Raw genomic sequence first — 26,666 nt, forward strand, 5'->3', positions numbered from 1 at the left:
TATGTTGGCCAGGCTGGTCTTGAACTCCTGACCTTGTGATCCGCCCACCTTGGCCTCCCAAAGTGCTGGGATTACAGGTGTGAGCCACTGCACCCAGCCCTGTCTTGTTTTCTTTGGCAGTTGTTCCAGTCTCAGTGCAGTTTTCAAGCCATTGCTATGCTGGTGTGTCCAAATGGCTCATGTACCACTTGGGTAAATCTGGGAGTTGAGTGGTGGTTTATATTATAGTTCAGTTCTCAAAGCCCTTGCTCTGCTTCTGTGCATGCATAGCTCAGGGTGATCGTAAGTCCATTCTGTGCATGCATAGCTCAGGGTGATCCTAGGACTTACGTTAGCTCATGCATCCATTTAAGTGATCCCGTTTAGCTTTCTCCTCTGCGGGATTCTGCAGGGCTCCATTTTCATGTATCTATCAATGTTGCAGCCCCCTGTGCTGCTGTGCAGTTACACGCATCTGGGTCAGCCTTTCAAGTGAAGTACGGGAAGAAACAAAAAGAGATTTCCCCCATACTTTTCAGACACAGAAGTCTCTTTCCTCTTCCTCTGCCCAGTGAGCCAAGTGATTTCTCAGGGCTTTAGGTCCCTCTGCCACTGTTGAGGCTGCAGGACAGCTTTGCAACTGGGGGGAGAAAAACAGAGCAAACCAAGGATGATCCCCTTACTCCTTGATGTGCAGGAGACACCTTTCCCACTAGCCTAGCTAGACATTTAGGTGGTTTATCACAGCCTTTTTACTTTCAGTGCCTGCTGGACAGTTCTGACTCCACCTGCCCCTGGGTAAACCAAAAGAAAGAGGAGGAAAATTAACTTGCTGTAGTCACCCCGTTGAAACGGCCTTTGCAAAACTCATAACTGAGAAAATTATGACAGTGAAACAGATCAGACCTAGCCGACCACACCTTGCTTCTAACCCTCTAAGGTGTCTTTGTTCATTCCTGGCCATAGGTCAAACTAGCCTTGGGGAAGAATTGTTTATAGTTTAAATTCTGAAATAAAACTGGTAATAGTCCTTTCCTGAAAAAATAAAACCTTCTTGTCTGGGGACTGTCCTGCCTTTGTAGGACTAACAAACCAGCTACAAGAGGAGAGATTACGGTTTAGGCGCCATGCAGCCTCTGGCTGCAAGAGTCTGAACCTCCCCAAGGTGCTTCTGGGAATAAAATCACTGTTGCAAAACTTAAGATCAGTGCTTGAGATATTTTGCAGACCCTGAATTCCAATGCAGCAGATGACACCACCCAGACTGAAAATCTGGCCCAACCAGTCCTGTGATCCCATCCAGGAAGAGAAATCAGCAAGAACTCACTTCCACCCCCATGGTTCCATCTCCAACCCAATCAATAAGCACTCCCTACTTCCTGAGCCCATAACCACCAAATCATTCTTAAAAACTGTGATCCCCGGCCGGGCATGGTGGCTCACGCCTGTAATCCCAACACTTTGGGAGGCTGAGGTGAGTGGATCACTTGAGGTCAGGAGTTTGAGATCAGCCTGGTCAACACCGTGAAACCCCATCTCTACTAAAAATATAAAAATTACCCTGGCGTGGTGGCACGCGCCTGTAATCCCAGCTACTTGGGAGGCTGAGTCAGGAGAATTGCCTGAACCCGGGAGGCAAAGGCTGCAGTGAGCCGAGATTGCACCGCTGCACTCTAGCCTGGATGACAGAGCGAGATTCCATCTCAATAGATAGATAGATAGATAGATAGATAGATAGATAGATAGATAGATAGATAGATAGATACAATAAAATAAAATAAAATAAAATGAAGGTTCTTAAAAACAATAGGAAACCTCCTGAAAACCTCTTCAGAAAAATAGCCACAGGTGCATGTTTGGCTCGTGTTTTTCCCAGAAACAACCTAAATCTGGCTTGATAAACCTCAATTGATATATTTGCCCCAGTCACTCACGTTGTTAACTAGCCAAAGGGCCCAGCTGCTCACTGCTTGTAGAAAGAAGTCAAAATAATAATGACATGTGATTTTAAAAAGCAAGAATTTTATAATCTGTGCTAGCAAGAGCAAGAGCAGAGAGCAATTCCACTCTTCCATGTGAGAAAAACACAGGTTTTTTTTTGGTGTTGTTTTTTGTTTTTTGAGACGGGGTCTTGCTCTGTCGCCCAATCTGGCTGGAGTTTAGTGGTGCAATCTCAGCTCACTGCAACCTCCGCCTTCTGAGTTCAAGCAATTCTCCTGCCTCAGCCTCCGGAGTAGCTGGGACTACAGGCACATGCCACCATGCCCGGCTAATTTTTTGTATTTTTAGTAGAGACAGGATTTCACTGCGTTAGTCAGGATGGTCTCCATCTCCTGACCTTGTAATCCTCCGGCCTCGATCTCCCAAAGTGCTACGATTACAGACGTGAGCCACTGCACTTGGCTGAAGCCACCGCACTTGGCTGAAAAAAAAAAACCAGGTTTTTGTTTTTTGTTTTTTGTTTTTTGGCATATGAAAGAGAGGATTTGGAAGGCAAAAGAGGCAGGGGGGCTGGAAGGTGTCAGGTGGTATGATCAGTGGCTTGTCTTGAATTATTTTTCCATCTGTGGAAATGGCCAGCGCCATCATGGCTGGAGGAGGTGCATGGTTCATATCAGGATCTGACTACTGAAACTTCTAAGGAAATATGTGACCAGATAAGTGAGTATGGTGTGTGCTTACCAAACAGCTAGGTAAATAAATGTGCATAAGGCATGGGTACATAGAATAGGAAAAGAAAGCGGGTGGAGGTTCACAGCACATTCCAAGGCTGGATTTCTTTTTGTTGTTGTTGTTGATTTCAAGAGGCGAGGAGACACTTCTGCATTTGTCTCAAAGTTACATCTTCAGATTAGCAGGGGAGAGGAAAGCGGAAAGGAAAAAGAGTTTTAAAATGTGATTTGAGGTTAGGCTGCTAAGCTGCTGGATTACGGGTTCAGTTTATATTTGAGCATGTGGGGTATGGATATTTATTTTAAAAATCTAGAGTATCTTGGTCAGACACAGTGACTCATGCCTGTAATCCCAGCACTCCGGGAGGCTGAGGTGACTGGATCTTGAGGTCAGAAGTTCAAGACCAGCCTGGCCAAGATGGTGAAACCCTGTCTCTACGAAAAATACAAAAATTAACTGGGTGCAGTGGCGAGCGCCTGTAGTCCCAGCTACTTGGGAGGCTGAGGCAGGAGAATTGCTTGAACCCAGGAGGCGGAGGTTGCAGTGAGCCGAGATTGCACTACAGCCTGGCAACAGAGTGAGTGAGACTCCATCTGAAAAAAAAGAAAAAAGAAAAAAAATCTAGAGTGTCTTGTACATATCCTTTAATAATCTACTTTTCAAAATTTAATATGTTTTAGATACATATGTATATGTGTATATACTTGCATCCTTAAAACCGACTGGCAGTGATAAATAAAACCAAGGAATTTCTATCAATATATAAACATTCTTCTCAGCAAAGGCAGGCTCTTTTCTCCTCGGGTTGATGGGAATGAGGCAGATGGTGGCAGAGGCTTCCATTTTTTGAGCATTTGTTGTGGGACCTGCCTGTGCTTCAAGCTCAATACAACTTCTCCCACTTAACCATCACAGCTCATGAGGGGATCCGGCCGGGACCTCCGCTGCAGACAGCAAAAGAGGAGAAAGTTGGTATCTTCTGAATTCTCCTAACAGAAGGAGGAGGGTAGAGGGCTCCTGTGCAGGGCGTGTAGGAATGCAGAAGGAGTATGGAGAAGGGAGAAGGGACAGTGTGTAGTGCCCCTCCCTGCTGAGCCACATGGTTGGAATGGAGCATCACAGCAGAGATGGCAGAGCCACAAACCCTGGGATCTGGTGTCAGAGGGACACAGGGCCCAGCTGCCAATGTGTGACCCAGAGCAGTGGAGGACACCTAGGTTGTGCCCTGGCACAGAGCTTTCTACTGTCCTGGCATCAGCCCTGGGGACTGGGGCAGCGTGGTCAGTGCCCTCAGCTGGACACAGACACGTGGAGCAGAGCTTGAAAAAGAAGGGCCCCTGAGCCCATAGGATCCAGAGGCCTGGGAGAGGGAGAAGGACGCCCTCAGCTAGCACATGGGGGCTTGAGGTCCTGATGACTGTTAAGGGACCTCCTCTGATCTCCCCACTGGGGACACCCAGCACGTGCAGGCCTCCTTCCTGACTTCTCTGCCAACCTTTTCCCCAGCCTTAAAATTTCCTCGGCTGGGCACAGTGGCTCATGCCTGTAATCCCAGCACTTTGGGAGGCTGAGACGGATGGATCACGAAGTCAGGAGCTCATCCTGGCTAACACAGTGAAACCCCGTCTCTACTAAAAATACAAAAAATTAGTTGGGCGTGGTGGCGGGCACCTGTAGTCCCAGCTATTCGGGAGGCTGAGACAGGAGAATGGTGTGAACCCGGGAGGCGGAGCTTGCAGGGAGCCGAGATCGTGCCACTGCACTCCAGCCTGGGCGACAGAGCGAGACTCCGTCTCAAAAACAAAAACAAAAACAAACAAACAGACAAAAAAAGCTTCCTCTTCCCAATGTTATTGTGACACCTCATCAGTTCTCCTTCTAGTCCACTAGATGCTGCTGTGTACTTACCTAAGCACCACCATCTCTAATTCCTGGGATCCTAGTTTGGGAAAGACAGGGGAGCTGATCAGCCCTTCGGATTTCTCAGTGGGGAGAATGGAGACTGCAGCGTTTGCCAGGGCTCTTCACCATTATGGTAGTGATTTTAACTCCAGTGGCTGTAACTTCCTGAGCACTCAGCACGTGCTGAGCTCGTTGCACAGATTGACTTCCGTACCCCCACAGGCCTCTGTAATGTGAGTTTTCACCACCCAACATACTAGGAAACGGTGTCAGAGAGATGACATGACCTACTCAGGGTCACACAGTGCATACCTGGACAGGCTGTGATTCAACAAAGGTGTTTGTCTAAGTCCAAATGCCAGGGACATAATATTGTCCTGTTGCTCATAGAAGTTGCTATTTACTGAGCTCTTATTACGCAGACTTTATCTATTCCTTCAATATAAGATTTACTTATATTGTGAAACATACAACTACTTAGTACTTAATACTTATATTGATAAGATTTATTTCTCTTTATTAATATGATTATCAAATAATCCAAGGGCTTAATCTTTCATTCTATTTAAAATTTAGCACTGCTTCTTCTGTAATTGCTGCAATTATTCTTACTGTTTGGTGCACTTATGATACACACTGTGTTATCGGATGTATTCCAGTAAGAGTAGGCTACCAACACAGTTCTGTTGGCCAAGTATGAACCTGAACGTCCTCCCAACTGAGCACTATAGCTTGTTCATTAAGAGAAATAGGCCGGGCACAGTGGCTCACGCCTGTAATCCCAGCACTTTGGGAGGCCAAGGCAGGTGGATCATGAGGTCAGGAGTTGGAGACCAGCCTGGCCAACGTGGTGAAACCCCGTCTCTACTAAAGATATAAATATTAGCCGGTCATGAGGCAAGAGAATCGCTTGAACTGGGGAGGTGGAGGTTGCAGTGAGCCAAAATCATGCCATTGCACTCCAGCCTGGGCGACAGGGCAAGACTCTGTCTCAAAAAAAAAAAAAAAAAAAAAAAAAAGAGAGAGAGAGAGAAAGAGAAACAGTCTTCAATCCTGAATCTTTTGGGCCTGAAAACTGGAAATAAAAAATTATAGAATAGTAAATTTTAAAATGTTGATTATGAAGGACAAGAAAACCTTACACATCCACTGTCTCAATTATTTTCTAAAAGAAAGGCCATCTTTTGGGAGGCCGAGACGGGCAGATCATGAGGTCAGGAGATCGAGACCATCCTGGCTAACACGGTGAAACCCCGTCTCCACTAAAAATACAAAAAAAAATTAGCCAGGCGTGGTGGCGGGCGCCTGTAGTCCCAGCTACTCGGGGAGGTTGAGGCAGGAGAATGGCGAGAACCCGGGAGGCGGAGCTTGCAGTGAGCCGAGATTGGGCCACTGCACTCCAGCCTGAGCGACAGAGAGAGACTCCGTCTCAAAAAAAAAAAAAAAAAAAAAAAGAGAAAGGCCATCTTAACGTAACCGAACACAAATCTGGCTGCTCACCAGTCAGGAGCCAAAATGCAAGAAGTGAAGTGTGGTGAAAGGAAAGTAATTTTCTTTAAATGTTAGCAGTTAGGAAATGACCAGGCTCATGCCTCCCAGAGACCACTTTAAGTTTTAGGGCTGAGTGAAGGGGTTTAAAGAGGGAAACTTGGCATGGGGAGCACGCAGGAGTAGTGAAGGGTACAGAGTCTATGTGTCTTCTCCCGGTGGCTATTTTGAGTTATTGTCCCCTGGAGCACAGGTGGGGGCCATCATGTCTGGCTGAAGTGTAGCTTATCCACCTTGAGACTATCCCCCTAGATAGGGGAGAATTCTGTAGCTGGATCTTCATGCCTGGTTTATTTTCCTCCCTCCCTCCCTCCCTCCCTCCCTCCCTTCCTTCCTTCCTTCCTTCCTCCCTCCCTCCCTCCCTCCCTCCCTTCCTTTTTATTTATTTGAGACGGAGTCTCTCTCTGTCACCCAGGCTGGAGTGCAGTGGTATGATCTCGGCTCACTGCAACCTCCACCCCATGGGTTCAAGCGATTCTCCTGCCTCAGCCTCCCTAGTAGCTGGGATTACAGGTGCCTGCCACCATGCCTGGCTAATTTTTGTGTATATATATATTTTCTCGTAGAGATGGGGTTTTGCCATATTGGCCAGGCTGGTCTCGAACTACTGACCTCAGGTAATTCACCCTCCTCGGCCTCCCAAAGTGCTGAGATTACAGGCATGAGCCACCACGCCGGGCCATGCTTGGTTTATTTTCAAATTAGCCCCCCCTGGAGTTTCTAAACAGGCACATAATGAGATAAGCTAGCATGGTACAAGGAGTATCTGAGGGGAAGAGAGTGAAACAAAGGGTTTCAAAGTACATTTCTTTTTCTTTTTTTTTTTTTTTTTTTAGACGGAGTCTCACTCTGTCACCCAGGCTGGAGTGCAGTGGCCTGATCTCGGCTCACTGCAAGCTCCGCCTCCCGGGTTCATGCCATTCTCCTGCCTCAGCCTCCCGAGTAGCTGGGACTACAGGTGCCCGCCACCTCGCCCAGCTAGTTTTTTGTATTTTTTTAGTAGAGACGGGGTTTCACCGTGTTAGCCAGGATGGTCTCGATCTCCTGACCTTGTGATCCACCCGTCTCGGCCTCCCAAAGTGCTGGGATTACAGGCTTGAGCCACCGCGCCCGGCCTCAAAGTACATTTCAAGGCTAAGGCTAGAAAATTTTTTTTAAAAAGTTTAAAATGTATTTTAAAGCTGAGCTACTTAGTCATATTAACACCGAAAGAGTAAGAAGGACATACTTCAGAAAAACCTATGGCTCTGTCCAGGCAGGGACCAGTTGATGTCCTCACACTGATACTTTGCGGAAAACTTCTGACGGATCGGAGTCTTGTCTTCAATACTTGCTAGCTGTGTGACTTTGGCTAAGCAGCTTCATCCCTCGGTGCTTCACTGCCCTTTTCACAAGGCTGTTACGATGAAATGCTTTGATCTACATAAAGCGCTTAGCAGAGTGGGGCGGCAAGCCACAGTGGTTAGAATACAGTCGGTTCTCTGTATCCGTGGGTTCTGCATCTGTGGATTCAAACAACCAACTGAACATGTACAAACACTTTTTTTTTTTGTCATTATCCTTTAAACCAAGCTTGTCCAACCCACAGCCCTGTGGGTCTCATGTGGCCCAGGACAGCTTAGAATGTGGCTTTGAATCTCATAAACTTTCTTAAAACATTATGAGATATTTTGGGGATTTTTTTTCTTTTAGCTCATCAGCTATCATTAGTGTTGGGGTATTTGATGATGATGATGATGATTATTATTATTTTTGAGACAGAGTTTTGCTCTTGTTGCCCAGGCCAGAGTGTGGTGGCACGATCTCGACTCATTGCAACCTCCTTTTCCACGATTCAAGTGATTCTCCTGCCTCAGCCTCCCAAGTAGCTGGGATTACAGGCGTGTGCCACCGTGCCCGGTTAATTTTTTGTTGTTGTTGTTTGTTTTTTAGATGGAGTCTCGCTCTGTTGCCCAGGCTGGAGTGCAGGGGTGCGATCTCGGCTCACTGCAAGCTCCACCTCCCGGGTCCATGTCATTCTCCTGCCTCAGCCACCACGCCTGGCTAATTTTTTGTATTTTTAGTAGACATAGGGTTTCACCATGTTAGCTAGGATGGTCTCGATCTCCTGACCTCATGATCCGCCCGCCTCGGTCTCCCAAGCTGCTGGGATTATAGGCTTGAGCTACGGTGCCTGGCCGTGTTAGTGTATTTTATGTGTGGCCCAAGATTCAATGTGGCCCAGGGAAGTCAAAAGATTGGACATTCCTGCTTTAAACAACACAATATAACAACTACTTACAAAGTATTTACATAGTATTAGGTATCACAACTAATCTAGTGATGATTTAAAGGTATATAGGAGGATGTGCATAGGATGTATGCAAATACAATACCACTTTGTATCAGGGACTTGAGCATCCACAGATTTTGGTATCCGTGGGAGACTGCGGAACCAATCCCTGTGGATACCTAAGGGATACCCAGTGTTTGACCTCGTTTTTATTAACCTGAGACAATAGCACCACCTCGTGGCTCTTTGTCCCCAGCACAGACAAGCTGAACCCGTGGAACAAAAATGATCCTTCCACAGATGGTGAAGGGGAAACTTTGTCTCATGGCCAAGGCTGAGGCTGGAGCAGAGAGAAAAGTCCTATTTGTTCACGTAAACATTCCAGGCTCAGACATGCCCATCTCCTTGAGAATAAAGTTTGTTTCTAGGAAACTACTGTCCAAGCTGTCAACCCCTAGACGAGGGACAAAAAATGAAATCTCTCTCTTTGGGCCTCCTCTACCTGCAGAGCTCCATTCTTGGGGCAGGTAATGCTGTCTGTTCACAGTGGCTGGCAGGACAGTGGGGCTTTGGCCCCATCACCCATAGAGGTAAGGGCTGAGGGAGACACTGCTGTCAGCCACAGCCCTTCCTGCCTCTTGTTTTCCTTTGATGTCTGCAGAATGAAAAAGGGAAAACAGGCCAGGCATGGTGGCCTGTAATCCCAGCATTTTGGGATGCTGAGGTGGGTGGATCACAACGTCAGGAGTTCAAGACCATCCTGGCCAAGATGGTGAAATCCTGTCTCTACTAAAAATACAAAAATTAGCCAGGCATGGTGGTGTGCGCCTGTAATCCCAGCTGCTTGGAAGGTTGAGGCAGGAGAATCACTTGAACCCAGGAGGTGGAGGTTGCAGTGAGCCGAGATTGTGCCACTGCACTCACTCCAGCCGGGTGACAAAGCAAGACTCCATCTCAGAAAAACAAAAAACAACAATGACAACAAAAATGAAAGAAAAAAGAAAAAGGGAAAACAAACGGAATATGGGACTCTTTTTGTGATGGTCACAAAACAGTGGCAAATGTCAGCTCTGTATGGTTCTCAATAAGAGTTTTACACTAATGAAGGCATCATCCATTGGAAACAGCAATTTGTCCTCCAAAAAGTAGTTGCAGGAGAGTCTATCAGACCTGAAAGTGAATGTGAGCACTCCTTTTACCTTCCTTCCCCAGAGTGGGAGATGGACAGGGATTTTTCTCTCCTGACTCAGTTTGCAGGCTTTTGGCCTGTGAGCTTGGGAAGGAACCCAGGTGAGGGGCAAAGGAGGTTGGCTCTGGGGATAGGTAAGCTTGCCTTCTAATCCCACTTCTGTCACCTGCTGACTGTGTGACCTTGGGCAAGTCACTGTCCTTTCAGTTTGAATATTATGCCTAGACTATAATTTTTGGTGTTTATCTTGCTTAGTGTTCTATGAACTTCCTGGATCTGTGATTTAATTTCTGTTTTTAATTTTGGAAAATTTTCGGTCATTATTATTTCAAATACTTGTTCTGTTCCTTTCTCTCTTTCTTTCCTTATGCTACTCTCATTGTGCACGTTACACCTTTTATAGTTATCCCAGTTCTCGGGACATATTCTGCTTTGTCTTTTTATTCCTTTTTCTCTTTGCACTTTGTTTTTTTTTAATACAGAGTTTCACCTTTGTTGCCCAGGCTGCAGTGCAATGGCTCGATCTCAGCTCACTGCAATCTCTGCCTCCCAGCTGCAAGCAATTCTCCTGCCTCAGACTCCCAAGTAGCTGGGATTACAGGCATGCATCACCATACCTGGCTAATTTTTTTTTTTTTTTTAAGCAGAGATGGGGTTTCACCACATTGGCCAGGCTGGTTTTGATCTTCTGACCTCAGGTTATCCGCCCGCCTCGGCCTCCCAAAGTGCTGGGATTGCAGGCACGCATCACCACACCTGGCTAATTTTTTTTTTTTTTTTTTTTTTTTAAGTAGAGACGGGGTTTCAGCATGCTGGCCAGGCTGGTCTCGAACTCCTGACCTTCAGGTGATCCACCTGCCTCAGCCTCCCAAAGTGCTGGGATTGCAGGCCTGAGCCACCCCGCCCAGCTGGCCAGGAATTTTCAAGTGCTTAGCAGGTTCAGGCTTTTCAAATATTTTCAAGATATAGTAAACAAATATGTTACTGCTGCCCCACAGACAGTGCAGAATTTTTTGAGACAGAGTCTCACTCTGTCACCCAGGCTGGAGTGCAGTGGTGTGATCATAGTCCACTGCAGCCTTGAACTGCCAGGCTCCTCCTGTCCTCCTGCCTCAACCTCCCAAGCACCTGGGACTACAGGTGTGTACCACCATCGTAGTTAATTTTTTATTTTTTATTTTTTTTAGAGATGGTGTCTTGATATGTTGCCCTGGCTCGTCTTGAACTACTGGGCTCAAACAATCCTCCTGCCTCAGCCTCCCAAAGTGCTGGCATTACAGGCATGAAACACTGTGCCTGGCCAACAGTGTACAACTGAGTCTGGAATTCAAGCTAAGAACACGTGGAGATGTCTATAGGATAATGGTGCAATTTCAAAGCAACAAGACAAAGATTAGTCAAGAAACGGTGCGAGATAACTATTTCTCTCATGATTAACAGGTATTCAGTGTGTACATCAAGGATCTGAATGTAACTGTGATAAAATATTAAAGAATTGGTGATTTTAAAAAATATATCTAGGCTAGGCCGGGCGCGGTGGCTCACGCCTGTAACCCCAGCTCTTTGGAGGCTGAGGCAGGCAGATCACAAGGTCAGGAGATCGAGACCATCCTGGATAACACAGTGAAACCCCATCTCTACTAAAAAAAATACAAAAAAATTAGCCAGGCCTGGTGGCGGGCGCCTGTAGTCCCAGCTACTCGGGAGGCTGAGGCAGGAGAATGGTGTGAACCCGGCAGGCAGAGCTTGCAGTGAGTGGAGATCGCACAGCTGCACTCCAACCTGGGCAACAGAGCGAGACTCCGTCTCAAAAAAAAAATCCTGGCTTGGCATGATGGCTCACACCTGTAATCCCAGAAATTCGGGAGGCTGAGGTGGGATGATCACTTGAGCTCAGGAGCTCAAGACCAGCCCAGGCAACATGGCAATACCCCGTCTCCACAAAAAATACTAAAAAATTAGCCAGGGATAGTGGCAGCGCCTGCAGTTCCAGCTACTCTGGAAGCCAAAGTGGGAGGATTTGTTGAGCCCGAGAGGTTGAAGTGGGAGGGTTGTTTTTCTTTCCCCCATTAAGTTGTAGGAATTTATTTTAAATAACCTACAGTTGATTAAAAGGGAATTCATGATAAAAATAGAAGAAACTTGAGGAAAGATGTAGGAAATGGACTCTGCACAAACACTAAACTAACAATGCCTCTGAAACTAGTGATTAGAGCAAAAAAGTCTTCACATTAAAATTCTGCTTTGTATGTTTTTTTTCCATTTTTTACACAATTACGAAAGAAAAAATAAAAGCCCTAAAATCTTGATTATTTTTCCTTTTTTTTTTTTTTTGGACCAAATACTCATTTTCCTCTAAATTTATTGACCTGTAGAACTTTTTATACAATAAAATCTTTCAAGTGAAAGATTAGGGTTAAAAAGAAAAAGATGGATATCTTAAAGTACAGCAAATGCTCAGAAAAAAGGATGATGGGAAAATGGTTTCAGTTACTGATTATTGCATTATCCTTAGACTCACTCACCCTTCATCCCTCCCCAAACCCAATCTACACGATCTTTAAGATCAAGAAAAAGGTTTATGTATATATATGTATTTATTTATTTATTTATTTTTTTGAGATGGAGTCTCGCTCTGTCGCCCAGGCTGGAGTGCAGTGGCACAATCTCAGCTCACTGCAACCTCCGCCTCCCGGGCTCACGCCATTCTCCTGCCTCAGTCTCCTGAGCAGCTGGGACTACAGGTGCGTGCCACCATGCCCAGCTCATTTTTTTTGTATTTTTAGTAGAGATGGGGTTTCACTGTGTTAGCCAGGATGGTCTCGATCTCCTGACCTCGTGATCCACCCTCCTCGGCCTCCCAAAGTGCTGGGATTACAGGCGTGAGCCACCACATCCGGCCTCAATATTTTTTTAAATTGATTCATTCAAATATTTATTGAGCAGCTAAGGAGATACAAAGGCAATTTAAAACATTGTCAGAGGTGAGGCAAATGCACAAGTAATAGAAAGCAAAGGGCAAGGTTCACTGAACCACAGCAGTCAGAAGAAAGTGCTTTAGGGAACCAAGAGTGAGATTGTTTCCAGCCTGAAGAGGCATGGGTGGCAAATCAGAAAAGGGGATTGAGATTAAACTAGAAGACTTCAGTCTGGATTGTTGATGACACTCAAAATGGACTATATTTGTCTCTCCTTTTCCTTTCTCCCCATCTTTGGGCTTAATTTACATGTAGTGCCCAGGGCTGTTCAGTGTGCTTTTTCTACACTTGCTTGCATTTTTGCTTTAATGTCTTCTACAGAACCAGGTCCTTTTGGTGTTTTAGGAGTTTTTTTCCTGTTTTTTTGAAGGATTCTTGTCCTTTTGATCTTGGTGTTGATGATGGTTTTGCGTCTTTTCCATTCTGATTTGACTTTTGTGCATTTTTGCCTGAGTATCTAGTATAGATTTCTTCACTGGTGCTTTTTCTTCAGCTTCCTCATCATCAAAATCATCATCATCATCTTCATCATCATCATCATCTTCATCAGCAGCAAGTTTTACTTTTTTCTGTGGAACCTTGCTACCACCTCCAGTAGCAGATCGCTTTTCAGATATACTTAAGTGTTTCACGTCCTCCTCCTCTTCATCTTCTGACTCTGCATCTTCCTCCACAGCTACTAAGTGCTGTCCGCTAATATGCACTAGCCCTGAACCACACTTCAACCTTAAGACCACTGGGGGGTTATTTCAAAGCCCCCAAGGGAAACCATTGGCTGTGCAGACATTTTCAAAGTTGCCAGTGTTACTTTAATTGGACTGCCTTCGTAATTCATTGCCTCTGCTTCAACAACGTGCAATTCATCCTTTGCACCAGCCCCTAAACTGACCGTTCTTAAAGATAACTGGTGCTTATTTTCGTCATTATCCACCTTAAAGTGATCATCTTTGTCGGCCTTTAGTTCACAACCGAAAAGATAGTTCTGGGGCCTCAGGGGGCTCATGTCCATGTCCATCGAATCTTCCATCAGGAGGCGGCACGCACTTAGGTGGGAGAGAAAGCGGATGGAGATAAACTAACGCTGCTCCAGAGAACAGCCGCGCAGGACGGCATCACACCAGGGCTAAATATTTTAAAATAATTAAAGAGAAATAAAAATTCGCATTTAAAAAGGAAGACTCAAGTCAGGAAATAATTTCCCATCATGCTTTTCTGTGAACAGGTGTCTGAACCAAAACACTGCCAAAGCCATGACTGCTTCAAGTTTAATGAAAATTGATCCCCATGATAATAGAGTGATGACTCTAACAGATGCGCTGGGGTTTTTGTTCTACTTAATTTTAAATTCCTGAAATGGGGGAGAGGGGAGGGAGTTTAGGAATTTATTTATACTAAAATACAGAAGTTACTGCAAAACCCTAACTGTAAAAACGCACCAATATAATCGGACTTTGCATACAGTAGCTAAGAAAATTCAAACATTTCAGTGAAACAGTGAATTTGCCTGGTAGAACGCTGACAAATTCCCATCCACTTGCCCTCTTGAAAATAAAAACCAAATTCCAAACAAATCATACAGCTAGAATTTTGACATCTGAAATATTTTTAAATAAGTTGTCCATAGGCCAACTGGCTCAGCTCTCCCTTGTATTATTATCTCCAGGTTTATCTTTTCTCAAAGATGTTGGTTTGTTAAGACTTGCTGCCTCTCTCCCCCACGCACGAGGGCAAGCGAGGCTCAGTTTATCCATTTTTCCAAACCACACTGTTCCTTTTCACAGAACTCTGCCCCTTGAGACTGGCTAAAACTCGTAGTCTTCATCAGCCATGTCAATGGCAGGCAAATTTTCCCGCTGGGTTTTGTTGTAAATCTTCTCAACTGGGACGCCTGGAAGACGGAGGATTTCTTGAGCCCGGGAGGTTGAGGTGGCAGTGAGTGGAGATTGCATTGTTGCACTCCAGCCTGGGCCAAAGAGACAGACCCTGTCTCAAAACACACACACACACACACACACACACACACACACACACACACGGCAAGGCCAAAAAGAATGACAGAAACCTGGAATAGGCCAGGTGTGGTGGCACACTTTGGGAGGCAGCAGTTTGGGAGGCAGAGGCGGGTGGATCATGAGGTCAGGAGTTTGAGACCAGCCTGGCCAACGTGGTGAAACCTCATCTCTACAAAAAATACAAAAATTAGCCAGGTGTGGTGACGCGTGCCTGTAGTCCCAGCTACTCGGGAGGCTGAGGCAGGAGAATGGTGTGAACCCAGGAGGTGGTGCTTGCAGTGAGCGGAGATCACGCCACTGCACCACTCCAGCCTGGGCGACAGAGTGAGACTCCGTCTCAAAAAAAAAAAAAAAAAAAAAAAAAAAAAAAAAAAAAAAGAAACCTGGAATAAATAGATGAAAAAAGGGATACAAGAGATAAGGTTTTTAAAATTTTATTTATATTTATTTTTATTTTTAAGAAATACTGGAAAGCTTACCCATGACAGTGGATCCACTTGTAGAGGTCTGTGCTTATGAGATGAGTAAGGGTGCATCTAGGTTTGAGTCCATGGACGGTCATAGCAGCTGCATTTAGTTACACAGGCCACACCAGGGAGTTGGTTAAAGCTACTAAGTGGTAATGGCTGCATCCTGGGGCTCCAAGTGCACATCATTTTGTAAGGGCACCTGGCAGGTAAATCCGGGAATGGTTAATGGGTGAGACATGGTGAGGCAGGAAGGCAGGGCGAGCCGGCCCCACCCCCATCCCTGGGAGACTTGGCGGCATCTCTGAGCCCGCCAGGTGCAGTTCATCGTGGCCTCTTTGGGCCGGACGGAGGCGGCGCCAGAAAAGGCCGGGACCCCAGGGTTGAAATTGAATTGGGGCGGGGGCGATGCCTGCCTTCCTGAGTGTGCGGCACGTCTTGCTCGGGAGGCTGGGCTGGTCAGTCTGTTTCCCTGGGCCCTTTTAGTGACCGGTGCGGCGTACGGGACTGCGTGCCCAGAAAGGCAGGAGGCTCTCCCTCTTGGAAAGGGGCTTTGCGCCTCTGACCCCGCGGAGATCAGCGCCGGCACGCTGCGGGATAGGGACCAGGGACTCGAGGCCATAGAGCGCCAGTGCGTAGCGCACAGATCTCCCTAATTCTTGTGGAAGGAGGGCAGGTGAGCTGTGGGAGCAGAGTCCAGAGGGCCCAGGCCAGAGATGGGTGGGCAGAGGACCCGCTCAGGATGCGGGAGCTCAGGTTTAAGTGTAGGGTGGGAGGGCCTGGGGGCACCTGGGCTCCTTGCTGTGCTTGTGGCGATGCCTGGGAGGTGAGAAGAACCCATTACTCACCCGACTCATACAGACAAGTGTAGTAACCCCCAGTGTCTTGTGAGTCTGTGTGTGGAAGATAACCATAGTTTCCTTAAATTTCTAGAAAAGTTTGGCCGGGTGCGGTGGTTCACACCTGTAATCCCAGCATTTTGAGAGGTTGAGGCGGGTGGATCACCTGAGGTCAGGAGATCGCGACCAGCCTGGCCAACATGGTGAAACCCCGTCTCTACTAAAAATACAAAAATTAGGCCAGGCGTAGTGACGTGAGCCTGTAATCCCAGCTACTCAGGAGGCCGAGGCAGGAGAATCGCTTGAGCCTGGGAGGTGGAGATTACAATGAGCCAAGATTTCACTACTGCGCTCCAGCCTGGGCAACAGAGTGAGACTGTGTCTCAAAACAAAAAACTAGTTGGGTGCGGTGGTGCGTGCCTGTAATCCCAGCTACTCAGGAGACTGAGGCAGGAGAATTTCTTGAGCCAGGGAGGCAGAGGTTGCAGTGAGCCAAGATTGCACCATTACACTTCAGCCTGGGCGACAGAGCAAGACCCTGTCTCAAAAAAAGTTTTACTAGGTCTCCTGTCTTTTATTACAGGATGCTTCTCTGCTGACTCGGGGCAATCAGTCTTTTTGGTGTCATAGGAGAATGTGTGTCATTAGTAATCAGATGCTTTATTGAAAGTAATAGTCATATAGGAAGAAAAACGTTACCAGTTGCTATGGTTTGGATATGGCTTGTCCCCACCAAAACTCAGGCTGAAATTTGATCCCCAATGTGGCAGCATTGGAAAGTGGGGCCTACTGGGAGGTGTGTGGGTCCTGGGAGTGGAATCCTTAAGAATAGGTTAATTCCCTGCCTTGGAGGTGAGTTGGATTAGTGCCTGCCTGAGCTGGTTGTTAGGGTCCAACTTCCTCAGTTTTTCTTGTTTCACTTCTTGCCATGTGGTCTTTGTCCACACCTCTTCCCCACTTTTGCTTTCTACCATGAGTTGAAGCAGCATGAGACCCTCACCAGATGGGCTGCCCAGTCTTGGACTTTCCAGCCACCAGAATGATGAGCCAAACACACCTCTTCCTTTATAAATTACCCAGCCTCAGATACTCTGTTGTAGCAGCACTGAAAAGAGTAAGACACCAGGCAACTCCACAGAGATGTCTAATATAACTGTGTTCTTCAGAGTCATCACCTTCAGGACCACAATGCCTGGTAGGGCCAGGACTCGCGCCCGAGGCAGAGCCCGCCACAGGGAGAGCTACCAACAAGAGGCACCTGGGGGACCCGGAGCACCTGGATCAGCTACAGTGAGCCCTGTAATGTTCATTGTTTTCTTTCTGCAAGAGATACGTGCCTGTACTGAAAAGAACATAGAATTGGTGGTTGAGCCGAGCTAGTTCAGGTATAGTGCTAAGTGAGGACTAATAAAAGTTCGTAAGAAAAGTCAGGCTCTATAGATGGCAGCATGGGGAGGCTTTACTCGGATGTACTCTCTACCGCTTCCTTCTCACATTTTCACATGTGCAAGCAGACTGACTTGCAGCCAAAAGTGGATGCAAAGGTTTCTAGATCTCTTGGCTTCAGCCAGTGTCTCCTCTTTGGAAGTGACCCAGAATGAGCGACTTCCTGAATGTCCTGGCACAGCCTGAGTTAGACAGAATTTCCAGTCGTGTTGAAAACTTGTTATGCCTGCTCTGTTTTGTCTTCTCTTACTGCATATCCACTTTGCATTCACACAATAGGATCCATGGTGGCACTGAGGGGCCCCACCTCACAACCTCCAGGGCGACCCTATACTGCATGGAAGCAGCATGACGCCCTCCAGGTCCACTTATTCTGCTGTGTGATTGTTGCTCCTCTCTCCTTCTCCTAAGCCCTCCAACCTCAATTCCTCCTCCTGGTCCTAATTCTCAGTTTTCAACATCGACTTCTGCGTCACTGAGATAAAGCATCCAGTGAGAGTGTCAGTGGCTCCCCGTCTTGTCTCCTCACTCATGAGCCATAGTCCAACCCCTCACCGGAGATCCTAGGGCACCATCTTTGTTCCTACCTAAAGCAAATCTCTCTACTTAGCCCCTTAGCCAGTCCTCTGTCTAGGGCATGTCTCCTGCAACTTTCCTTTCTGTCTCCCAAGTCAGCAGGTGTGTTCTCCTAAATCATTCCCATCGTCTACAGACTCACTGAGTTCACTCCCATTCATCAGGAAACCTTCCCTGGGCCCTTCCACTCTGCCAGATTCACAGGGCAGCTCTCCTCAGACTTGCCCCTTCACATTTCCTTGGCACATTTGCGACCTCTTTTCTCCTGATCAACTCCCTCCGCTTGGCGTTTAGGTTACCTCCTTCATCACTGACCGCCCGTACTTGCTCTCCTTTGCAGAGTTCTCCTCCATGACCTCTTTTTTTTTTTTTTTTTTTTTTTTTTTTTTTTTTTTTTTGAGACAGAGTCTCGCTCTGTTGCCCAGGCTGGAGTGCAGTGGCCAGATCTCAGCTCACTGCAAGCTCCACCCCCGGGTTCACGCCATTCTCCTGGCTCAGCCTCCCGAGTAGCTGGGACTACAGGCGCCCGCCACCTCGCCTGGCTAGTTTTTTGTATTTTTTAGTAGTGACGGGGTTTCACCGTATTAGCCAGGATGGTCTCGATCTCCTGACCTCGTGATCCGCCTGTCTCGACCTCCCAAAGTGCTGGGATAACAGGCTTGAGCCACCACGCCCGGCCCATGACCTCTTGATATTGCAAGACCCAACCCTTGAGCCACATCTTTTTTCTCCATATTCTCACTCCCTTGGTGAAGTTATCCAGTGTCCAAATGCTATCTGGTGTGTGGACAGATCCCCATATTTATCTCCTTGGCCAGAACCTCTCCTGCACCACCCAGCACCCCCACGGGTGTCCATGAACACCTCACACTCCCAACCCACCCTATCATGCCATATCCACCTCATCAGAAGGACTTCCATTCTTCTGTATGCTCAGGCCAAAAGTCTATGGTTTCATCCTATCTCCATGACCTCAAGCCCTTCTCAAAAACCACCACAGGGTTTTTCTCTCCAATTTTTTTTTTTTTTTTTTAAAGACAGAGTTTCGTTCTTGTTGCCCAGGCTGGAGTGCAATGGTGTGATCTCAGCTCACTGCAACCTCTTGCCTCCCGGGTTCAAGTGATTCTCCTGCCTCAGCCTCCCGAGTAGCTGGGATTACAGGCATGCACCACCAGGCCCAGCTAATTTTGTATTTTTAGTAGAGACGGGGTTTCTCCATGTTGCCAGGCTGGTCTCGAACTCCCGACCTCAGGTGATCCGCCCACCTCAGCCTCCCAAAGTGCTGGGATTATAGGCATGAACCACCGCACCTGGCCTCTGTCACAGCTCATTTTATCAGTCAGAAGCAATTTCCTTAAAATGACCTTCCCTTCATCTCACTGACATCTCTCTCCATTTCCTTCTTCCAGCCATACTGGCTGCCTCATTCTTCCTTGAACATTCCCAGCTGCAGAACTCTGCTCTTTTTCCTTCACCTCTGGCTTGGGTAACTTTGCTAATTCACTCAGCACTTCCAAGTCTTGGGTTCAATGTCACTTTCTCACTGAGGCCCTCCTTTGCCCTCATCAGCTAGTGAAACCTGCCCCTTCACACCCCACCTTCCCAATAATTTTTCTCCTCGGTTTGTTTTGTTCTTTTTTTGTTTGTTTCCTTAGCAATTACCACACAAGGTGCTATGTATGTTGCTTATTACAACTTAGTTTCTGTCACTGGAATGTGAGCTTTGCAGAGGAAGTTCCTTTGCCTTGTGCCCTGAGAGTGCCATTTTGAAGGAGAATGAACACAGTGGGGCGCACTGCTCTTTATTTCTATTTCCAAAAACATGCAGATCCAGGAGCCCACTCAGTTGCAGCGGACGCCCCGGCCACTGCGGGAGGAAGTCCCAGTGGTTAGACCTCTGCAGCCAAGAGGAGCAGGGGGAGGAGCAGGAGGAGCAGCACAGTCTCAAGGTGAAAGGAGGCAAGGAGGACATGAGGGGCAGGGGATGCTTCATGTGTGAAGGGCCACCACAGCAGTAGAAGGTTCTAGACAGAGCCTCAGGACCCCTGTGAGGTTTGGTGGGATGGGAAGTGTGTGCAGCTTGCAACTGTCTCTCTTCATGCAGTGAATTATCTGATGGTGTTTTCTTCACCTATGTCTTGTGGAAGAGAAATGGAAGTCACTGTTTATTGGCCAGATCAACATAATTGCTTTTCAAATTTAGATGACACATTTGCAGATGATAACTCTAAGTTCACTTAATGGAATCTTAAGAACACCATTTTCTTGCCTTTTTAAATTGTGGCATTAACAGGTTGAACTTGTTACCTACATTGCAGGCTGACAGGTTATCCTCATTTATACAAGTGCTCATGCACACAGGCTCAGATATCGTCATTTGCTTAGGATTTGGCTAATGTGATTCAACTTTAGTGTGGATTCTCCACTTTGCTTTCTATAGCAAAATAGCTTGTGATGAGTCAAAACTTGAAACACTAAAAAATTGTATTATAAATATTAAACCAAAACAAAATCCAGAACCTATAAAATGAGCTTATATATTTGAATACATAAAATTAAAACATATGTTTAATAATCAGATCCTATCTGAAGGGTTGTTATATTAAATAGTATGTATAAATTACATGGACTGGGCGTGGTGGCTCACACCAGCACTTTGGGCGGCCCAGGTGGGTGGATCACTTGAGGCCAGAAGTTTGAGACCAGCCTGGCCAACAGGCAAAATCCCATCTCTACTAAAAATGGACAAGTTAGCCAGGCATGGTAGCACGTTCCTGTAATCCCAACTACTCATGAGGCTGAGGCAGGAGAATCGCTTGAACCCAGAAGGCAGAGGTTCCAGTGAGCTGAGATGGTGCCACTGCACTCCAGCCTGGGTGACAGAGTGAGGTTCCGTCTCAAAAAATAAAAGTACATGGTTTGTAGCAAGTGCCAAGGTGCCAAGCTAGGATAACCTGTTTTTCTTTTGCTGACATTTTAATATGATGAATTTGATTGCTGGATGTGTCAGGAACTAGTTGGGAGTTTGATAAAATTGTTTCAAATTTTATGTGTAAAATGTAGTTAGTCTGTCATAGAAATGGAGACACTTACTTTGTAAGATCATCATAAACTAAAAAATAGCCTCCAGAAGTAAAATTTTGAGGAAAACCATTATTGTAACCCCAGGCACAGACGTCCTGGCCATTCAGGGGTACAGGATTTACAACAATGTGTGCATATTCCTTCAGGATACCTCTCTTGTCACTAAAAGACTGCGTTGTGCTGTCATTTAAATGTTAACTTCGTAGAATACCTACATCAATATGAACCTTAGAATGGAAGTTAAAATAGTGTGATCCTTTCCTAGTTGCTCTTAATAGAAAGGATAGATCAGTTTTGTGTTAAAAGCCAGTTTTATAGATTTTTTAAATGATTGGCTTATTTGGCATTTTATGATGCCCACTAGGGGGCAGCGTAGTGCCAGGAGATAGGCTTAGAGACAGAGTCAGAACCAGGGTTTCTAGAATCTTGTACCATGAACAAATACACAAAGAAATGGGGCAAATATGTAGCAGGAATGAACAAAGTGCTGAGGCAACCACGGATGTGAATTGGGGACTCCTTGGGAAAGGTTTCTGGGTAAGATTACGCTTTTGTGGCAACACGTCACCGAAATGTGTTTTGGAACCTTGGGTGGCATCTTTTTAACCTCCAACAAACTTATGCTGGCTGTTAATACTGTCTTTTCTATTCTTCCCTTTTTATTGTTTAAACTTCTGGCATTTACATTTACGCAGGAGTGAAGGAACCTGGACCTGAGGCTGGGTTGCATACAGCACCCTTGCAGGAGAGGAGGATTGGTGGAGTTTTTCAGGACCTGGTGGTGAACACCAGGCGATATATGATGCATGTTAAAGACTCAAAAACAGGTATGTTGGCCTAGAACTCAATGTTTATGGAGCTGTTGGTTTTTAACTTTTTTTTTTTTTTTCGTTGAGAGACAAGGTCCTGCTGTGTCGCCCAGGCTGCAGTACACTTCAGCCTTAAACTCCTGGGCTCAGCTGTTCCTCCCACCTCGAGTAGCTGGGACTATAGGTGGGCACCACCATGCCCAAATAGACGTTATATATTTTTTAATTTTGTAGAGACAGGGTCTTGCTGGTCTAGAACTACTGGCCCAAGCCATCCTCTCACCTGGACCCTCCAAACTGCTGAGATTACAGGAATGAGCCACCACACCTGGCCTATTTTAAACTTTTGATAAAAGCTTTGTTTAATAAATTCTGGAAAGCTTTCTGTCATCACTGTAAGTAGAGGTGCCTCCCACCTGGCCCAGGCTGGTCTGGAACTTCTGGCCCAACCCATCTTCCCACCTGGGCCTCCCAAAGGGCTAGGATTATAGGTGTAAGCCACCATGCCCTGAAGGGTTGTTATTAAATAGTATGTATAAATTACATGGACTTTAAAAAGTCTGTGCTGAGACTTTTTTTTTTTTTCTTTTTTGAGACGGAGTCTCGCTCTGTCGCCCAGGCTGGAGTGCAGTGGCGCGATCTCGGCTCACTGCAAGCTCCGCCTCCTGGGTTTACACCATTCTCCTGCCTCAGCCTCCCGAGTAGCTGGGACTACAGGCGCCCGCCACCGCGCCCGGCTAATTTTTTGTATTTTTCGTAGAGACGGGGTTTCACCGTGGTCTCGATCTCCTGACCTTGTGATCCGCCCGCCTCGGCCTCCCAAAGTGCTGGGATTACAGGCGTGAGCCACTGCGCCCGGCGAGACTTTTTTAAAAATTACATAAGGTGGCATTTTTTCTCCTTTTGTAAACCACAAATGTTGTAATTTTTAATCTATTGTTCAATATATTAAACTTCCTAAATGTATGCTTGCATAAGGGCTCACTGAAATTGATAGGCATTCTGGACATAGGTACATTACAAATGTTATTTATTTCTTTGTCTGACCTAACTTTGGCTTTTTTTTTTTTTTTTTTTTTTGAGATGAGTTTAGCTCTTCTTGCCCAGGCTAGAGGGCAGTGGTGTGATCTCAGCTCACTGCAGCCTCTGCCTCCTGGGTTCAGTGATTCTTCTGCCTCAGCCTCCCAAGAAGCTTGGATTATAGGCACCCGCCACTGTGCCCAGCTAATTTTTTGTATTTTTAATAGAGACAGGGTCACCATGTTGGCCAGACTGGTCTGGAACTCCTGATCTCAGGTGATCCCCCTGGCTCAGCCTCTGAGTGTTGGGATTATAGGCGTGAGCCACTGTGCCCAGCCCTAACTTTGGCTTTTAATATTGTACTGTCCAAACTGTTTGGGCCCAATCAGTCTGTTTCTTTATAGTCACGTGGCTCAATTTTTCAGGTTCAGAGGGTACAGTGGTACAGCTACTCGCCAACCACTTCCGAGTGATTTCTCGTCCTCAGTGGGTTGCATATAAATACAACGTTGACTACAGACCAGATATAGAAGATGGAAATCTCCGTACAATTTTACTTGATCAACATAGAAGGAAATTTGGAGAGTGCCATATATTTGATGGAAACTCTTTATTGTTATCTCGGCCACTAAAAGAGCGGGTTAAGTAATGTTATTTCACATTTTCCTGTGTTCTTTCTCTTGTTTTTACTTTATTATAATAAAATACCTATTTTTGTGCAGTTGTTTGTTGAGACGCCCCAAAGATCTCTTGCCCGTATGACTTGTAGTGAAACCTACGTGCCATGTTTGGTTATCACTGATATTCAATAATGCCTCTGATTTTAACGCTTAAATGAAATTTAATAGCACAACGTGGCTCACAAATGCTGACAAAGTTTTAGATCCTTTTTTTTAAAAAATTCTATTTGTTTCCTTTGAAACTTCAGCCCCCCGCTCCTAGCAGAAAAAAAAATTAGAGAACTTATTTTCTTCTATAAATTTCTGTATTAACTGAACAATTAAATTTCAGGAGCTTAAGTAAAATATTTCAACTTAAGTGTTTAATTCCAACTCTTCACTCTTGCGACTCATGTTTTCTACATGCACGTACTTCTGTGGGAAATACTGCTCCATCACGATGGTGTTGGATAGCCAGGTGACATGGTGATTTGCCATGCAGGCAAGCTGAGTTTTTTGGAAGAATATCTGGACTTTCTGTTTTTAATCTCAGAGAGTGGAATGGTTGAGCATGACCAAAGACAGAAAATTTGTGAAGATTACAGTTGAGTTTTCCAAAGAAATCAGGCCCACGTCGCCAGATTGCCTACGCTATTACAACATTCTCTTTAGAAGGTATGTGACCGGGGTTGAGTTTCTTTGCTATTCATTTGGTTGTTTCACTGTGTAGTGGTGTGGAACACGGCCATTTGCTTCCAGCACTTTGTGTTCTTCATAGTCCTCGTGTATTAAGAGAGTGAAGGGTCTTGGAGACGAAATGATACTTGAGGCTCAACTAGCATATGCAAGTTCATGGCTTATCCTCAATGTTCTCCTCCTGGCCTATCCCTGCTCTTTGTCTCATACCTGCCTAGAAAGAGTAATAGACATCAGCTATGCACATCTGTGTATATCTCTGTAGGATATACATGTTTTATTCCGTGGTCACTACGATGACTAAATATTGAAAGGTAAAATTTGAAAGGCAGAGTTTGAGGCCGGGCATGGTGGCTCACGCCTGTAATCCCAGCACTTTGGGAGGCTGAGGCGGGTGGATCATTTGAGGTCAGGAGTCCCAGACCAGCCTGGCCAATATGGTGAAACCCTGCCACTACTAAAAATACAAAAATTAGCCAGGCATGGTGGCGGGTGCTTCCGAGAGGAAGCTACTCGGGAGGCTGAGGCAGGAGGATCACTTGGTCCCAGGAGGTGGAGGTTGCAGTGAGCAGAGATTGTGCCACTGTACTCCAGCCTGGGTGACAGAGCAAGACTCTGTCTCAAAAAAAAGGCACAGTTTGAAAAAGATGCCTTAGTTCAGTTTTGAGAATGAAGAACATTTTGATAACCTTTCTCTAATATTGTGTTTATAAGGAGATGGAACAATTGAGGTTAAATGAACCTTAATATCCACATCATAATGTAACTTAGTTATCAGGTACTTTGTGTTCATTGATAATATAAACAGTCATGGGCAGATTTTTTTCTTTCCCTTATGTGTCTTACCAAATGCTTAATGATGTACCTGCTACTTTCAACAAAGTCTATTCTTTCCATTTCTAGAACTTTCAAGCTGCTGGATTTTGAGCAAGTTGGTCGCAACTATTATACCAAAAAGAAGGCAATTCAGTTGTACCGTCATGGGTTTGTATAAAGTAGAAAATTTCATATTCTGCAGACTTCAGCATAGGATTTTTTGAGAAAGTTATTCATTTCACATCTGAAGTGGTATGCCTTAAAAGTGATGGCCTTTTAAATAATATCCACTAACCATGAACAATTTAGTATAATGTCAACTCAAAGTAAGGGTCACTTTAAAAATCTTAGCATGATAAATATAAACCTTGAGGTATTCAGTTGTTGCATACACATTGTTAAGCCTAAACAATCATCCAAAATGGGTAATTTGTCTTTGAAAATATCTTCAACCATAGCAACTATATCTCTCTATATTACTCATGGGTATATGTGTATATTACATGTAAATTATGTTACAGATAAATATGGATGTAATACTTTAAGCTTGTGGGTGATAAAAAATAGTTTAACAAAAATGGTATAAATAGCACATCCAACAAATGTTTATCTGAAAGTCCTTCAGAAGACTAAGAACAAATACTTAAAACTGACTCTTAAGTACCGATTTTTAGACCCAGAGCCCTTGACTTTATGTGAAGAGCTCGGACTTAATACTCTCATGTAATTTATTCTAGTACCAGTTTGGAAATCTGGCTTGGTTATGTGACTTCTATTCTTCAATACGAAAACGGCATTACCCTCTGTGCCGATGTGAGCCACAAACTGCTCCGAATAGAAACTGCTTATGATTTCATAAAGCGAACATCTGCCGAGGCCCAGACAGGAAACATCCGAGAGGAAGTAACTAATAAATTAATTGGATCAATTGTTCTGACAAAGTAAGTCTGTCTTTTAAAAACCTATCCAATCACTTTAACTCCCCCCCACCCCCTCCCAAGATATGGTCCTATAGTTTTCTGATCACTAAATGTTGAAGTTCAGGAGTAGAAATGGCAAGAACAACTGGTCACGTCTCTCCTCTGGTTATACAACTTGGGAGAAGAATGTGTCAATTGTAGACCTCACTCTCTTGTAATCCCAAATGCCAGTCCATTTGTTCTGAACCCTTGCACATAACACTAAGCTGTTTCTGAATTTCTTTCCTTTTCCTCTTTGTTGTAGGCATTTAGCTAGTTTAAAAACCAGTGCTTAGTTATAATCCATCAGCCATTTCCCATTTGAAGGAAGTTTTAAAATCTTTCTACAACAGAAATCTTAAATTGATGAGAGAATGGATTTAAAGAACCAGTTAGTTAGCCAACACAATCTTACATGGACGCAATTGGAGGACTCGCACTTCTCAATTTTAAAACTTACCAGAAAGCTCTAGTAGTCAAGACAGTGTGATGTTGGCCTAACGATAGACAGAGACCAATGAAATAAGTCCAGAAGGTTAACCCTCCACTTAGTTGACTTCTGACAAGTATGTCAATGCAATTCAAAAGGGGAAAGAATAATCTTTTCAATCATGTTGCTGGGACAACTGAATATCCACCTGCTTCTTCCTCATGCAGTTCACACAATTCCAATTTAATTCAAAAGCCAACTCAGTAGATCTAGATTTAAGAATTAAAAGCATAACATTCTTAGAAAATGTAG

General features: G+C 45.3%; 1 protein-coding gene and 1 pseudogene across 1 annotated transcript in view; one reads left to right on the forward strand and one right to left on the reverse strand.

The window, feature by feature from the left end:
- Positions 1 to 12,493: 12,493 nt before the first annotated feature.
- On the reverse strand, positions 12,494 to 13,645 carry LOC105495701 (nucleophosmin pseudogene; annotated as a pseudogene).
- Positions 13,646 to 17,047: 3,402 nt separating this feature from the next.
- The window catches only part of LOC105495702 (piwi like RNA-mediated gene silencing 3), a 41,772-nt gene continuing 32,153 nt past the window's right edge, over positions 17,048 to 26,666 (forward strand). The window contains exons 1-7 of the mRNA XM_071080960.1: positions 17,048 to 17,158; positions 19,716 to 19,830; positions 21,661 to 21,792; positions 23,220 to 23,434; positions 24,007 to 24,128; positions 25,053 to 25,133; positions 25,703 to 25,906. Of these exons, the coding sequence (XP_070937061.1) occupies positions 17,048 to 17,158; positions 19,716 to 19,830; positions 21,661 to 21,792; positions 23,220 to 23,434; positions 24,007 to 24,128; positions 25,053 to 25,133; positions 25,703 to 25,906 (980 nt within the window). The remainder of the gene's footprint in view (positions 17,159 to 19,715; positions 19,831 to 21,660; positions 21,793 to 23,219; positions 23,435 to 24,006; positions 24,129 to 25,052; positions 25,134 to 25,702; positions 25,907 to 26,666) is intronic.

The sequence above is a fragment of the Macaca nemestrina genome, chromosome 15 (genome assembly GCF_043159975.1).
Source record: "Macaca nemestrina isolate mMacNem1 chromosome 15, mMacNem.hap1, whole genome shotgun sequence".
Taxonomy (NCBI): domain Eukaryota; kingdom Metazoa; phylum Chordata; class Mammalia; order Primates; family Cercopithecidae; genus Macaca; species Macaca nemestrina.